Source organism: Colobus angolensis, unplaced genomic scaffold (assembly GCF_000951035.1).
Source record: "Colobus angolensis palliatus isolate OR3802 unplaced genomic scaffold, Cang.pa_1.0 Scaffold27, whole genome shotgun sequence".
Taxonomy (NCBI): Eukaryota; Metazoa; Chordata; class Mammalia; order Primates; family Cercopithecidae; genus Colobus; species Colobus angolensis.
The window spans coordinates 5,974,861-5,989,911 of NW_012115932.1; the positions used below are offsets into that span (position 1 = coordinate 5,974,861).

The window sequence follows — 15,051 nt, forward strand, 5'->3', positions numbered from 1 at the left end:
GGGTTCGAGGCCAGCTTGGCCAAGATGATGAAATCCCGTCTCCACTAAAAATACAAAAATTAGTTGGACATGGTGGCACGCACTAGTAGTCCCAGATACTCGGGAGGCAGAGACAGGAGAATCACTTGAACTTGGAAGAAGAAGGTTACAGTGAGCCAAGATCACTGCACTCCAGTTTGGGTGACACAGCAAGACTCTGTAATAGTAATAATAATAATAATCATAGTAATAATAATAATAATTTCCATTTATCTGCTGTGATTCACTACTGCTAACTTATTTGACCATAAATACTTTATTACCAAATTTTTCTTTAAGTTCTTTGACAACTTTATAGTGGTTGCTTGAATATCCTTATCTGCCAACTGCAGTATCTGGAGCATCTCAGGTTTTGCCTGTTTCTATTGACTGTATTAAAAAATATATACATATCCACACATACAAATACATATATATGTATATATATTTATTCTATTATCTATACTGTTTTGTGACCTTTTTTAAACAATGTACAAGACATTTTGTATATTAATGACATTCTGATTTGTTATATTCCTCTGATTGATTCCTGTTGATTGTTATTATCAATATTGAGTTAAATTACTGATAAATTAATCTTGTGGAGGATTCATTCTATACTTTTTGCAGTTTGATCAATCTCCGTTTCATCCTTAGAGTAAATCCATTGTTTAAGAACAGAGAAAAGTTATGGTCCTTCTGGGGTTTTGAAGGAATGTCAGAGAGGTTTATGAAGACCCCCTCACTTACTGGAATTCAAACTTCAAACTCTGTGTCTCCTGCAGTTAGTGGCAGCTGAAATATTTGCTCAACTTTTTAAGTCTCTCAATGTCTGCTTTCTTCTGGGCTTCTTGATGTCTTTTCTTCTTTTTCACACAAAAGCAAACAAAATTTAAGGCAAGTTTACATACAGATGTGGAGTCTTATATTTCTGTCTGTGATTTCCCCGCTCATGTGAGCTGCTCTGTTAGTCCCCAAGTTTCCTCTTAAACATCAAGTCAATAAGATTGCTGCTGTCTGCTGATTCTAACCTTCCTGCATTTTTGGAATGGAAGGGCTTCCTGGATGTTGGACTTTCTGTGCTAAAAACCGGGAAGTTTCCACAGGGGAAAAGTCACAAAATCTTAGATCTTATCCAATTCAATTTTTATTTATTTATTTATTTATTTATTTATTTATTTATTTATTTATTTATTTATTTACTGAGATGGAGTTTTGCTATTGTCGCCCAGGCTGGAGTGCAGTGGTATAATCTCGGCTCACGGCAACCTCTCCCTCCCAGGTTCAAGCGATGCTCCTGCCTCAGCCTCCCAAGTAGCTGGGACAACAGGCACGCACCACTATGCCCAGCTAATTTTTTGTATTTTTACGAGAGATGGGGTTTCACCATGTTGGCCTGACTTGTCTTGAACTTCAGGTAGTTCGCCCGCCTGGGCCTCCCAAAGTGCTGGGATTACAGACGTGAGCCACCTCCCCCGGCCTCAATTTCCTCTCTTATTGGCCATATCTTCACACTTTCTGCCTCCTTTCAGTAGCATCCCACTACTTCACATATTTGCTTATTTAATATTTTGTCTAATAGTAATAATTATTTCCTACAGAATAGTCTACTTTGTCACTATCAGAAGCAGAATAAAAATAATATATTTTACTTTTCCAAGTAATGAGAGATTTGATATCAACAACCAAACTTGTCCAACTTATAACCTCATAATTCACTTCTGGGTGTAGTAACTATCGCAAGAATAGTAGTAATAATACAATGTCAAATTATAAGCAAAAAAAAACTTTATTCATAGAGAATTAACTTGTAAAACAATTTTCCAACATATTGGCAAGGCTTGTTTAGATAAGTGGATTTAGGTGGTGGTTTTCTTCTTTTACTTTCCAATGTTTTTCAAAAGTTAATATAATTAAATAAACACACACACATATACACATATATGCAGCAACTTGGTATACTGAGGATTTTAAACTGAAGGAAATTGAGAAGACCACAGAAGCAAGAAGGTCTTTCTGATCTTCTGCACCCCTTCTCTCCTGAATCAGGCCGTAGAAACTATAGAGAATTTCCTTCGCTCCTTTTTCCCAGCAGTGGGCCATAAAACCTAGTTGACCTTCCCCTGAAAATAGGTCATAAGGCCCTCATCCAAGGGATGTCCTCCCCGTGCCTCAAGTAAAACAAGGTCTTTATCTCTGAAGACACGGAGACATGGAGAACAATCTGAACCAGCAAGTCTCTCTGAGTTCCCCCATTTATGCCCTTTAGATAGTATCTGTTTTCATCCAATAATGTTTCTGCACAACTATCCACTTCTTTATTTGATTTAGCATAAAATATACAATTTTCCCTGTTTCTTTTGACCTTTCATTTCTAAAGGTTCCCATGTCACATAAAATTTGTATGAAATAAATATTTATGCCTTTCTATTGTTAATCTGTCGTTGGTTGTAGGGGTCTCAGACATAAAATTTGTATCAGATAGGAAAATATATATTTCCTCTACAATATATACATATATACTATGTACAATGAGAAGATAAGCATCGTGTTTATCAAATAATGATTACTTTATTGATTATAAGTGTAGTCTTAAAAATGGGCAAGAGTATACCTCAAAGTTGATAACAAAAGAAATTACTAGGTCTCTTATAAACACCACTGAATATAATACATATTGTAAAATCTTAGAAAATATATTAAAATACTTTTTTTTAAGACAGCAGTCAGCAGATAAGAAAGATCCACAGAGGCACACTGATGCCTACTAGCTACGAATGGCACAATTAAATTTGTACTCAGATACTATAAATATTAAAATTACTTCTATGGTTTCTCTTAATATGCTGGGCAAAATTCCATCATTCAATAGCTTCTAATTTACAGGGGCCATTCATATACTGATAAGGGATCAGTATATGAATGGCTGATCCCATCATATACTGATAAGGGATCAGTATATGAATCACTTCTTTGTGAATGTGGCAGCATTCATTTTCACAACTTCATTATGTTTGACAATAAAAAAACTCATCTGAGAAACTTACAGAAAAAAATTGGAAATGTCATGCATGGTAGATATTTTATATAGTCCATAAAAATTACGACCTTGTGGCCTGGATGCCTACTTGGTTTGGCCTCCTTTGCATTTTAAAAATTAGAACATTTTACTCTGGAATTCTTATTTCCATTTCTTCTGGCAATTTTGACTGGAACTGAACAGTGTGGTAGCTCCATTTGGATGGAGTATTGGCACTTGAGTGTGCACAGTTTTCACCACTTTACTGATTCATAACCTGCCAATGTCTTCCATTTATCTCACTTGCTTGGGTTCTGTAGGCACTTAAGTAAATACCCACACACACACACACACAAATCTTAGCCTACGAAAGTGTGATTCAATAATTTCACTAAGAAAATATATACAGCTATAAACAAACTAGGCTCTTTGGAAGAAAAATTGTGAACATAAGAAGGGGCATGACATTAGCCAGGCATAGCGATGTAGTCCTATAGTCCCAGCTACTTAGCGGGTTGAAGTAGGAGGATTGCTTCAGCCCATGAGTTTGAGGCTGCAGTGAGCTATGACTGTCCCCTTGCAATCCAGGCTGGGTGACAGAGCAAGAACTTGTCTCTAAATAAATAAATTAAATAATTAAAGAAAGGAAAAAGACTTTCACAGCGCGGCAAAGAACACGAGGATTGTATAAAAAGGGGATTTATGCTTGCTCTGCCAATATTTTAGTCACAATGGAAAAAAGTCAAAATTGCATTTGGATATGGTTTTCATTGGATTTTTGTCTAAATGCCCTAAGAATGAGTTAATGGGTGCAGCACACCAACAAGGCACAGGTATACATATGTAACAAACCTGCACATTGTGCACATGTGCCCTAGAACTTAAAGTATAATAAAAAAAATTAAAAAAGAGAATAACTCTACCTAAGGCAGAGTTATAAAGCCTTGCAGGATTCCAGGTGGGTCTATCAGGCCTTTTTTGCTTCATTGGCAGAATGCATCTCCTCAACCCATGTGTTGGGCAACAGCTACTGGTAATTCTTTCTGCTTTCCTTGGGTATACTTTAGTGTTAGTGATGGAGTGTGGACCTGATTTTCTCATGTTCCATTCCTATGTCTCCTGGACTCCTTACTCAAATTCCATTCCTGGAAGACTTTTTTCTTGCAGAAAAGGCACTTATTTTGAAACAACTCCTTTTCACTTTCCACAAAGGGATAAGATTGGTCCTCATCACTAGTACTGCTTCCTGCATACCTTTGTGGTGGTATCTTGACTTCAAAGAACCATGAAACACTCCCGCACTTTATTTTTCATGATTAGTGAAAGGGATTTCCTCTGTGGTGGATGAACTAGTTTGGTATAAAGGGGGCATCTTCTATATATTAGTATCTATAGTAACATTCTAGGCAAGAAAGAAGCATGCTAATACCACTCATCCAACCTAAAAACTTTCAGGATTATTACCAAGAAGAACAAAAAAATCAACCCCCCACATAACAAACAGAAAACCCTTTGCATTGTTAAGTGACCTCCTGATTATACCCCTCTGCCCACCCTTCCTTCAAAAAACGGCCCTCCTATTTTGTGGTGTGTAATCTTTACTCAAGCAGCTATCCCTGTGCAATTACATTTGTCAAACTTCAAGCAGTTTTGTGTCTGTGCATTTTTGCTGGGGTTGGAGAACTGACAAGGGAGGAATGAATCTTGAGTAGCATAGAATTTCTCCATGTCCTTTAATTCTATCAATGTTTTCTTCTCTCATTCAAATTGAATTCACCAAATCTGTCTGCCTACAGGATGACTTACTGAGACACTCACACCTCCCCCACTGTCTGCTCCCCCAGCTCTAACAATGCAACCATGATTTCTAAGACTGTACGAGTTTAAAATAAGGATTCTTGGCAGATCTGACGACCACAAACCTTCTGTCATTGATGATGTAGTTTCTGGGCTTGCTAAAGCATCTCTTGTCCCCATGAATGCCAGTCCTTGCGTGCTTGTGTGTGCAGTAAAGGGTTAAAAAGCTTTGGAAAGACACCACGCATGTGTTAATTCGTGCTGCAGCAGCGTGCATCACTTCCACTTTGACCTCATAGTTAATCTGCGTGATAGTTAATCACGCAGAGTCGCTAGTGGTTTTTTTCCTTTTTATTTTAAATACACATACACGCACAGGGCGCTGCCCCCTGTAAAAGAAAAAAAATCAAAACAAACAAATAACCCCAAAGAGATGGGCCCGGGGGAGAACGCGTAAGTGTGAGGGGCATGAGTATACACGAGTGTGCGCGTCTTTCCCTCTTCCTTATTTGTCTCCGTGTGAGTCTCTCCTTGTACCCTCCCCCTGCCTCGATGATATTACTCCCCCAGACTTGGAAGCCGCTGCCAGAGTGACGCTTTGATGGTATCTGCAAGCGTTTGTGCTGATCTTATCTCTGCCCCCTGAATATTAATTCCCAAATCTGGTAGCAATCCATCTCCCCAGTAACGGGACCTACTAGAGGCAGGTGGGGGGAGCCACCACCAGATCATAAGCATAAGAATAATACAAAGGGGAGGGATTCTTCTGCAACCAAGAGGCAAGAGGCGAGAGGAGGAAAAAAAAAAGCGATGAGTTCGCCAAATATGTGGAGCACAGGAAGCTCGGTCTACTCGACTCCTGTATTTTCACAGAAAATGACGGTGTGGATTCTGCTCCTGCTGTCGCTCTACCCTGGGTAAGATGTGCCCTTTTTGGCGTCGTTTTGTTCTGAAGAGGTGGGGAGAAGATGTGGGGAGGGGGAACTCTGGAGACCACCCAGATTTAAAACACTCTCCTAGGATGGGAGGCTTTATAATTTAGGGGAGAGTGAATATATGGGGCGGGGACTGGAGGAAGAAAAGTGGAAGGTCACTTTCATTAATGTATTCATTTATTGGATTTTATTTTATTTTATTTTATTTTGGTTTTAGAGTGGAAAAGGTAACCTCATAAAGACTAAATACTTGGGGAGTAGCATTTTGACATTACTGCAGTCTGATGTCGGAGTGGGCTGTGCTGATAGACGCCGGCATTTGAGGCCATGTTGCAAGCGTTTTGGGTGGGGGTCTGATGAAGAAATTTACAAATGGGTCCTGGCGCACACCGGAGAGATGTGTGTGAGGGAGCTGGGGGGAGGGGCGGCGGGCGGCCCTGTTCCTGTGTACTAAGGCATCGCTTGCCTCTGCACCTGGCATTCTTAAGGTCAGTCAGCCAGGTTTTGCATCCAGTCCCATTGACCCAACAACCAACTCCCCATGTGCAAACATGGTTCAGCACCAGGGACAGCAGTCCTGGTTAGGGCCAAAGGGATAGAGAGGCTTGTCTAACCTGACAGAACGTCTCTAAATATACTCAGGGCATCCATAAAATCAGACAGAAGGCCAATGAAGCCACGGGACACTAATGCAATATAGAGATCCTGATCTGATTACCTCTACTCCCTCTTTGATATGGGAAGAGGACTATTGGGCATAGGGTGGAGAATGTAGTTAAATTATTGTATAGGGGAATATGTGTCTGGAAAAAGAGTTGGCCTTGCTGCAGTGTTGGAAAATATGCTAAACCAGGTGATTGTGATGCCAGAATCGTGAAGTATGCTTTAATGCTTTAAAACCTTGCTGCACTGAATAGAAACAAAAAGGACAGGCTGGAGACTGGACTCCTGAAAACCCTGAGAATGTATATGCTCTGAAGTGCCTGGCATTTAAATTTACTTGAACTTCCTTGAGCTAAGAGGATTAGAGGAGTAACCATCCATGCAGCTTAGCTGACTCCTCATCTACCTACCTAAGGACCTCCCCGACTCTCCAAGCTTTCTAGCTAGGACCAAAGGCATGTTAGAGGTCCACTATTTACATTACTTGCATTCTTCTATACTTTCATTTTGAAATAAAGTTCTATAAATACACCTCTCATATCCTACCAACGTAAAGAAAGAAACAAATGAAAACTGGCTATAGAAAATGTCAACACAGTGCCCTAACATTTTTTTTGTGAGTTGGCAATCTTACATGGTAGTTGTAACAAAAGCAGCTAAAAGGGATGGAGGTTAAACTAGTTTTTATTAAAAAAAATTATTGAAACCAGGCAACTTCTCTGGGCCCCTCTTATCTAAGATGGGTAATAAGACAGATAGATTTATGATAAAGAGTTTCAGGCAAAATAAAGAGAGAAAATCTCACTTTGGAGTTTCTAAACAGAGAGAGGGTCTCCTTAATTCTTCCAGCACTTTTTGTACCTTCCTTATTTACTATAAAAATAGAATATATTTTCACCAGGATTATAAGATTTCAGTAGCTTTCTCAGAATAGGAGAGGGCCTTTTACTGGAAACAGTCTTATATGTAAGATAATTTAGTGAAATCCTGAAAAAAATAATTTTTTGATTCAAAATTTGAACTCATTTTTATACTTAAGGTTGTGGATAGCTGTTAATTTGTTTCAGAAATTAGAAAATAGATAGTTACTTACTAATAGAAAATATCTTTCCCCTATTTCTATCATTAATGAAACCTGTGGATTAAAATCTACACAAGACACAAGGGAATGTCTTTATTTTTGACTCATCTCCATCCTAGCAAACAATTGTCTAACTTAATAGATAAGAATATTATGTATTTTATCTTCAGTAACCCTATTTTAACCTAAACATGTTTAACTTTACTGTAGTTCATAATAAAATAGTATTTAAGGTGTCTTCCTGTTACCACAGCCCCACCTTTTCCATTTTAATGTCATATAAAAAGTAAATTTGATGATACATTTTAATTTTCAATTTGTACCAGACTGCCTTAGATGAGTTTTTAAAAGAGCTCTAAAAACATGAGCTATCTGTAATGGAAACTCCCCAAAGTGGTAATTTTTGCATTCTCTCATAGTGACAGAGAATGGAGTCATTGCTGTTTGGTGCAGAGAATGTGATCAGAGTTTCAGTCTGCTGCAATCCCATAAAAAAAGTCATTTGAATCGTTTAGTAGGACTGGAGGTAAATAGAAGCTTTGATCTCTAAAGTTGATCCTCAGGAAGGACAATAAATAACTAGGAAATATTTGAGACACGAGGAAATATTTGAGACACATAGGAAATGGTATTTATGAAATAATACTTTTGTGGTAAACAGGAGTAGCAAAACCACCTGGAAAGTTAAAGAGAAATCAAAATAAATAATTGGTTTTTTATTTATATAACTCAAAAGATTGTTTTTGCCCTCATTAAATGACAAAGTTTATTAGTCTGTGTCTTTACAAAAGTAAAACAAGGAGATAAATAAAACATCGAAGTGAGAATATTAGTAACTAATATCTCTTCTTATAAGTGAAATAGTTAATTTCTGAAACTCAAAATTTTTAAACATTCACATATCTTGTGCTGTCATAGAAAATAACCTGCGGAACTTACTAAAACGGAGATTCCTACACTATACACTGAATGCTTTTTAATCATTATGTCTGGGGTGGAGAACAGGAATATTCAACAGGAATATTTTCAACAAGTACCCTAGACCTTACTTTGAAGAAAAGTGGTCTATACTTTGCTGATTTCCAAAAGTTTATTTATTGTTATATTTAATATTTAAAAGTGTTTTGATAATTCATATTTTATTATTCAGCTGGGCAGGATGAATCAATTTAACATCAATAATCTTTTATTTGTATGTCAATCATTGAGAATATTATACATATAATAAAACATGAGGAATAGTATAAAGAACACACCCACATTAGTTATGAGAAGATATTGGTTCCAAAAAGAAGCATATATACATATATAATGTGTATGTGATTATATTGCAAAACTATATATATACCACATATATGTGCATAGAGATTTTAAAACAAATCTTATACTTTTATAAACTTTTTTGGTGTAATTTTATTACATCTCAGAGTAAAAATACACTGGAGGGAAGAAAAAATACAGAAAAACATAAAAAATAATTTAGAGTAAACAAGAATAAGTGAAACATAAAGTGTTTTGGTTTCATTAGAATAAAATAAGATTTTATAATATGCTTAGAGTGACAAACAATTATTTTTCAAGGATAGACTGAGCAGAAATAAATTGGACTGAATTTCTGATGATCCATCCAAACTTTACTTTTAAGTGCTCATTCTGAATTTTTAAAAAGAAAATACAGTTAAAGGTTTATACATATTTTCTACTTTTAGCTGTTGCCTAAACTAAGATGCTTTCCACGATGTTTCTTATGAGCTGCTAAAGTGTTTTTATTCTATAATTTTATTTTACATATTTCTTTAACAGACTAGGACAAGCATGTAGAAAAAAATTTTTGATTCTTCAATATAACCTTATTTGTTTACAGAATTAATCTCTACAGACAAGCTTTTTATTCTTTATCTTTCTAAATGCTCCATCTGGTATCCTCCAGAAAAAAATTTATTTCCTCAGCATCCTAAATTGCTTTACTTGTAGACAAAACATTTCAAATAGTCTATCCTGAGGTAGACTGGGTAGACTATTTGAATGGTAGGGTTATTCTACCTTCCAAATTTGAAAGGTTATCCTGAAGCCACCATTAACCTAAAAGAAAAAGTAAAGAAGAACAGAAAGAAAGTAAATACTCATCACCCAGTATTTCCCAGAACCCAGTTGCCCACTACTATCTAAACAAAACACCTGAATTGCAGGCAGAAGTTGAAAATGGGCTTGTAATTTAAATAATGAGTTACATAAATGCCTGTTTCATGTCCTAGATTCATTTAGAGCAGCTAATTTCCTCAAAATAATTGATTTAAAGCATATATATTTTAATGATAGAGGTCTCTGTTCTATACTTTAAAAATTTGTTTCATGCCAAGGATTTCCACTCAAATTGGAAGGAAGTTAAGACTAATTTTAGATACTGTATTTCTTTGCTATAAATATTATGCTACTAGGGTCCTGGCTACCTCTCTACTACAATTTCCCAGCCATTTCAAGACAGACTTTTCAGTTTAAGTACAAGTAGGTTTTACTGGAATTATACATACTTGTTGTTCTCCAAATACTTCTGCCAAATTGACTGATTATAGAAGACTGAATTATAATTAAAAGTTATAATCAGAGTAGTTTGGAGATGGATTGATCACTACAGGTGTCAACACTATTCAAATGCTTAAAGATTCAGGATTTCAGTTGAGATGAATATTCCAGATGTGATACTTTTTTCGGGTAGTCATGCAGAAGACAATGCATCTTTCTGCTGCCAGGGTATCAGACACCTATGTGACCTCTTCAAGGTCAGAAATCAAATAGTCATAAGATAATATCAATTTTATGCCCCACTTGTGTCATGTTATACATACACACTGAATCAAATAAGACACACACACACACACACACATACACACACACTTAATCCTCACTGTGACTCCACAAAGTATTTATCATCAACCATATTTGAAAGACTAGGAAACCAAGATTATAGACAGATTAAATAACTTGCTTAAACACAATAGATAATTAGAAGCAACATAATATAATAAGTATGAATGTGGATATAAGTAAACATGTATACATATATAATGATGTTTATATATGTGTATACATATGAATCATATTAACTTGGTTTTTTAGATCTGTCAATATTATCTTCTGTGTTTTTTTAATCAGTTTGGAGTCTCAATCCATCAATAGTGTTCCTAGAAGTGTAACAGGTGGACTGGATTATCTACAAGTTATTTACTAGTTTTAATATTCATGATTCTCACATTCTGTCTTCAGATGATAGAATCCACAACATACTTTACATCCATTCAGTCCACTGAATAAATCAAAATGTCTAATCTATATAAAGACATGGTTTAAGATACTCAATCTCCAACAATGACATCATTATTACATTTTCATTGTTTTGATTGAAAAGTCTAGACAGAAATGCTTAGTAACAGTCGAAAATTCAGTTTTTCTTAATTTAAGAGCATATTAAATGGAATTATTTAGAGCTGAACCAAAATTATGTTTAGAATATATATTTCCTCATTGGTTGTGTCTATGTAAGTAAAGCATAGTTTAATCTGCACTTAATTATTCATCCAGAACATCCAGAAACTTAACTATAGCATGTCATTCCATTTTTAAAGAGGAGACCTTGCCTTCTATTGAGCAAATCTACAGGAAACTTGCTCAATGTTGTCCTCCAGTTTTCTTACACAAATTCTTAGAAAAGTGGAAGACAAAATTGAGTCAACTATACTCAATATTAAAGTAGAAATAATATTACAACTTCATATATGGATATGTATAATTTTAATATGTAGATATTGAACGATGACATATTTTTAATCACCCCAATTATACTAGCAACCAGTTAATTAACATTACTATGTGGTAACAACATAAAAGCTCTTACGTTTTAATTTCTAGAGTAATAAGAAGTTATAATTTCTAGAAAGTAATAGGGATTTTACATTTTTACAGGAATGTTTGCATTCACAGTTTTATTCTCTCAGTAGACTCATGAGTTAGATGAAAAAGATAACATTTTCTTCTGACAACTGTAGAAAATGAGATATTGAGAGATTAAGGGACTTCTTCAAGGATCCTTTACTATTGGCTGTAGAACAGAATTAAGATCCCCTCCTTGAATTCATAGCGCAATACATCACATTGAACAAGTATAGTCACCCCAGCCCCTCGCTTTTTTTTTCTAAATGTAAGAAAATACTTTAGTTGTTTAGAGAAGTAAAAGTCTTCTCTAACTTGCGTTACTGGGAGGGTTATTTCCTATTCATTTGTTCCCCATACTAGAGAATAAATATCCTTTTAAAAAGGAAATAAAAAGCTCCTTTAAAGTTACACATTAGTGGTTTAGGGTAAAAATAAAACTTAACTTCAAATCATATTAATCCCTACAGTATTATGATATAAGAGCACAAACTAGGGTAATAATTCTATATTATTATAAAAATCATTGTGTAACTCTGCATAGATAAAATACCATGTAAATGCTAAATAAGTAGCACTGATACTACACTCTCCACCCATTCATAAAGAAAACCACATAAGTACCAAATAACATAATCGTGGAGAAAACAAGGGATGCTTTAAAGCAAAGATCCTTTATTATAATAGAAACCCTGCCATGAACCCAAGTGTTGATGTAAAGCCAAAGTCTACGTAGTAAGACAAATATACAATGTGTATTTGCTTAAATACACCTAAAGAAATAGCAGAACTTACTGTATATTTATATCAATAAAATAACTAAAACAAACTGAATATAATATGTCATTAAAATCTTGATAGGAAAAAATAAATGACTGATGCTTTCACGTGTTCTTTTTTTGTTGGTTATCAGCTCTTTTTATAAATTGCTTTTGAAAACACACTTGAGATACATAATTGAGGAAAGCAACTCCAAGTGTAAAAAGAGAAATAAATGTATAATTTATTAATTAATTTATGAAATGAATTGTATTTGAGTCAATTCTGGGATTTTTGCATTATAGAGAATACAGGCCAAATTTCCCTAAAGAATTTTCTAACCACTTGTTTAGAGCATGCTAAGAGGTTGTAAAAGATTTTGTGTTTGTAGTAGAGATAACAATTGGCCTCTTAGTCTTTTTTTATGGTGGACATTCATGAGTGAATTACCTGATTTCCGTAGGCAGAAGTGGAGCTACCTCCCACTATGGTAGGAGATAAGAAATTGAACAGTTCCTTCTACTCTTAAGCCATTAACCTTCTTCCACAAGTACTCCTCTGCCATTTAATCCTTAAACTTCTACACGTAGCTGCGAGGACGGGAAAGAAAAGGCACCGAGGGCTGTTTTACTAGTCTTTTATAGAAAGCTCTGTTCCTTCTTAGCAGTGTACCATCTATACTAAATGAGAATATAATGTTTATCTTCTTCTTTTCTCAGTATCGGAAAATTAGTCATGATAACATAAGGAAAATTTTGTATAATATTGTGTTCCCTGTGCAATGTGTTTCTCTCACATATCCACCGATTAACTCACCTTTTTGAAGATTTTGCTCAAATCTCATCTTCTCAATAAAGCCTGCACCTACCACTCGATGTAAAATTGCAAACTTCACTCCACCCTGTACTTCCAAGTCCTCTAATCCTCTCTGCTTTACTTTGTCTTAGAACTCACTTATAGTCTTTAGTAATTAATCAAAAAAATTATGTTATTTATTGGTTTATTATTTTTACTTTTTAATTTTCTCTCTCTCTCAGCTAAAAGCTAGGACCCACAAAGGAAGAGATGCCACTGATACAACTCACCTTTTATAGCACCCCTAGTCTCTAACAGATGTTCAATAATTGTATGCTTAATTAAGTAATAAAAATTGCACTCATTTTCCCCCAAATTTTTATTCTTTTCAAAAAAAGGAAATATTTTCAACTTGTTTTACAGTATCTCACTCTAAGTCAGCATATATGGCTATCAGGAAAAGAAATAAAAGAAAATAAGCAAAAAAACAGTTTCCACAGCATAGTATACTTGTTAATAGCATAAGCTACAGAGACACACTTGATCAGGATTCAGTTTGATGACCCTCAGTCTACCAGTTTCACTCTATCTTTTCATATATATATAAAAAATGAAGATTTGGGAAGCTGAGGCAGGAAGCTCACTTGTGCCCAGGAGTTCCAAACTGGCCTGGGCAATATGGTGAGACACTATTTCAAGAAAAAAAAACAAATTTAGCTGGGTATGATAGTGCACGCCTGTGGTCCTAGCTTCTTGGGAGGCTAAGTCAGGAGGATCAATTCAGCACAGGATTTCAAGGCTGCATTGAGCCATGTTTGCACCACTGTACTCAAGTCTGCGTGACAGAGTGAGGTCCTGTCTCAAATAAAAAGGAAGATAATAATTTTTCGTAAGTTTATTTTGAGTAGGAATTGACACAATACATGTTAAGGAGCACATAGTAAGTGACCTTTACAGGGTGTTATTTTTGCTACTGTTATTGTTATTGTTGTTTTTGTTATTAATACAGGACATTATTTATCCCCTGATATATCCCTGGAGGCGCAAGTAGTCTCCCCATCCCTGCTAAATTCTGAAATTTGTGGGAGTGTAGAAGAGGGATTTTTTTAAAATACAACGTTTCTAATTCTTCAGTTTGTTACTTTGACTTGTATGAAATAAGCAAATTAGGTAGAGGTCCCTAAATTTTGAGAATGCCTATTTAAACATTGAACTTAATAATACCTCTAACAGTGTGGAATAGCTTTTATTTAAATGAGAAAAGATATCCTGTCATAAAAGACTTCTTCCTGAAGATAATTTTGTCACTGTATGCAAAGAAGGATATTTTCCCAAAGATATTGTAAAACATTATCACTGAGTTGCTAGGCAAATTTATTCAACTCATTATTCAGAACAAACTCAGGTTGCTACTCTTGATGGTCAAGTTTATATTGGACAGCATGAAGTGGAAGCAGTTGTTGCAGAATCTGGAGAGTAATGAGGAAGGAAACAATCTAAGCTGGTATTAAAGGGTCATGACTAACTTTTCAGTTTTCTTTGTGCCTCATACATCTGATCATATAACAAAATTCGACATCATCTGTCACCTGGGTTACTTCAACACTGGCCAAAATACCTTTGTGAGTATGTTTTTGCTACCTTCCAATTCAGTCACCACATAATAGACTTTTCCCCCACAACTATTTTTTTTAAATAAAGACATAATATAGATTCAATAAATTATTCAGAATTTAATATACAGTTAGATGTAGTTTTTTTCCAAATGTATGCAGCATTATAACCACCACCCCTGTGTGTGTGTGTGTGTGTGTATGTGAATGTGTGTGTGTGTATGATTTTTCTATCACATCGCATGTTTTATTGTGCTTCGTTAATAGTCATCATTCTTCCTCTCTCCAATCCCTGCTTGCCCCGGTAGCCTCTTTTCCGATTTCTTTAATCATAGATTATATTTTTCTGTTGCACAACTTCATAATAATGAAATTAACAATATGCTTACTTTTTTGTGCCCAGCTTCTTTTGCTCAACATAATATTTTTGAGATATAATACTTT

At 35.3% G+C, this 15,051-nt stretch overlaps 1 protein-coding gene across 4 annotated transcripts in view; it reads left to right on the forward strand.

Annotated features, from left to right (window-relative positions):
• Positions 1 to 4,976: 4,976 nt before the first annotated feature.
• The window catches only part of GABRG2 (gamma-aminobutyric acid (GABA) A receptor, gamma 2), a 91,167-nt gene continuing 81,092 nt past the window's right edge, over positions 4,977 to 15,051 (forward strand). For 3 of the 4 annotated variants that reach the window (XM_011947722.1, XM_011947723.1, XM_011947725.1), the window contains exon 1: positions 4,977 to 5,751. In XM_011947722.1, coding sequence (XP_011803112.1) covers positions 5,645 to 5,751 — 107 coding nt within the window. In that variant the 5' untranslated portion in view covers positions 4,977 to 5,644. The remainder of the gene's footprint in view (positions 5,752 to 15,051) is intronic. The other variant, XM_011947726.1, reaches the window with a different exon arrangement.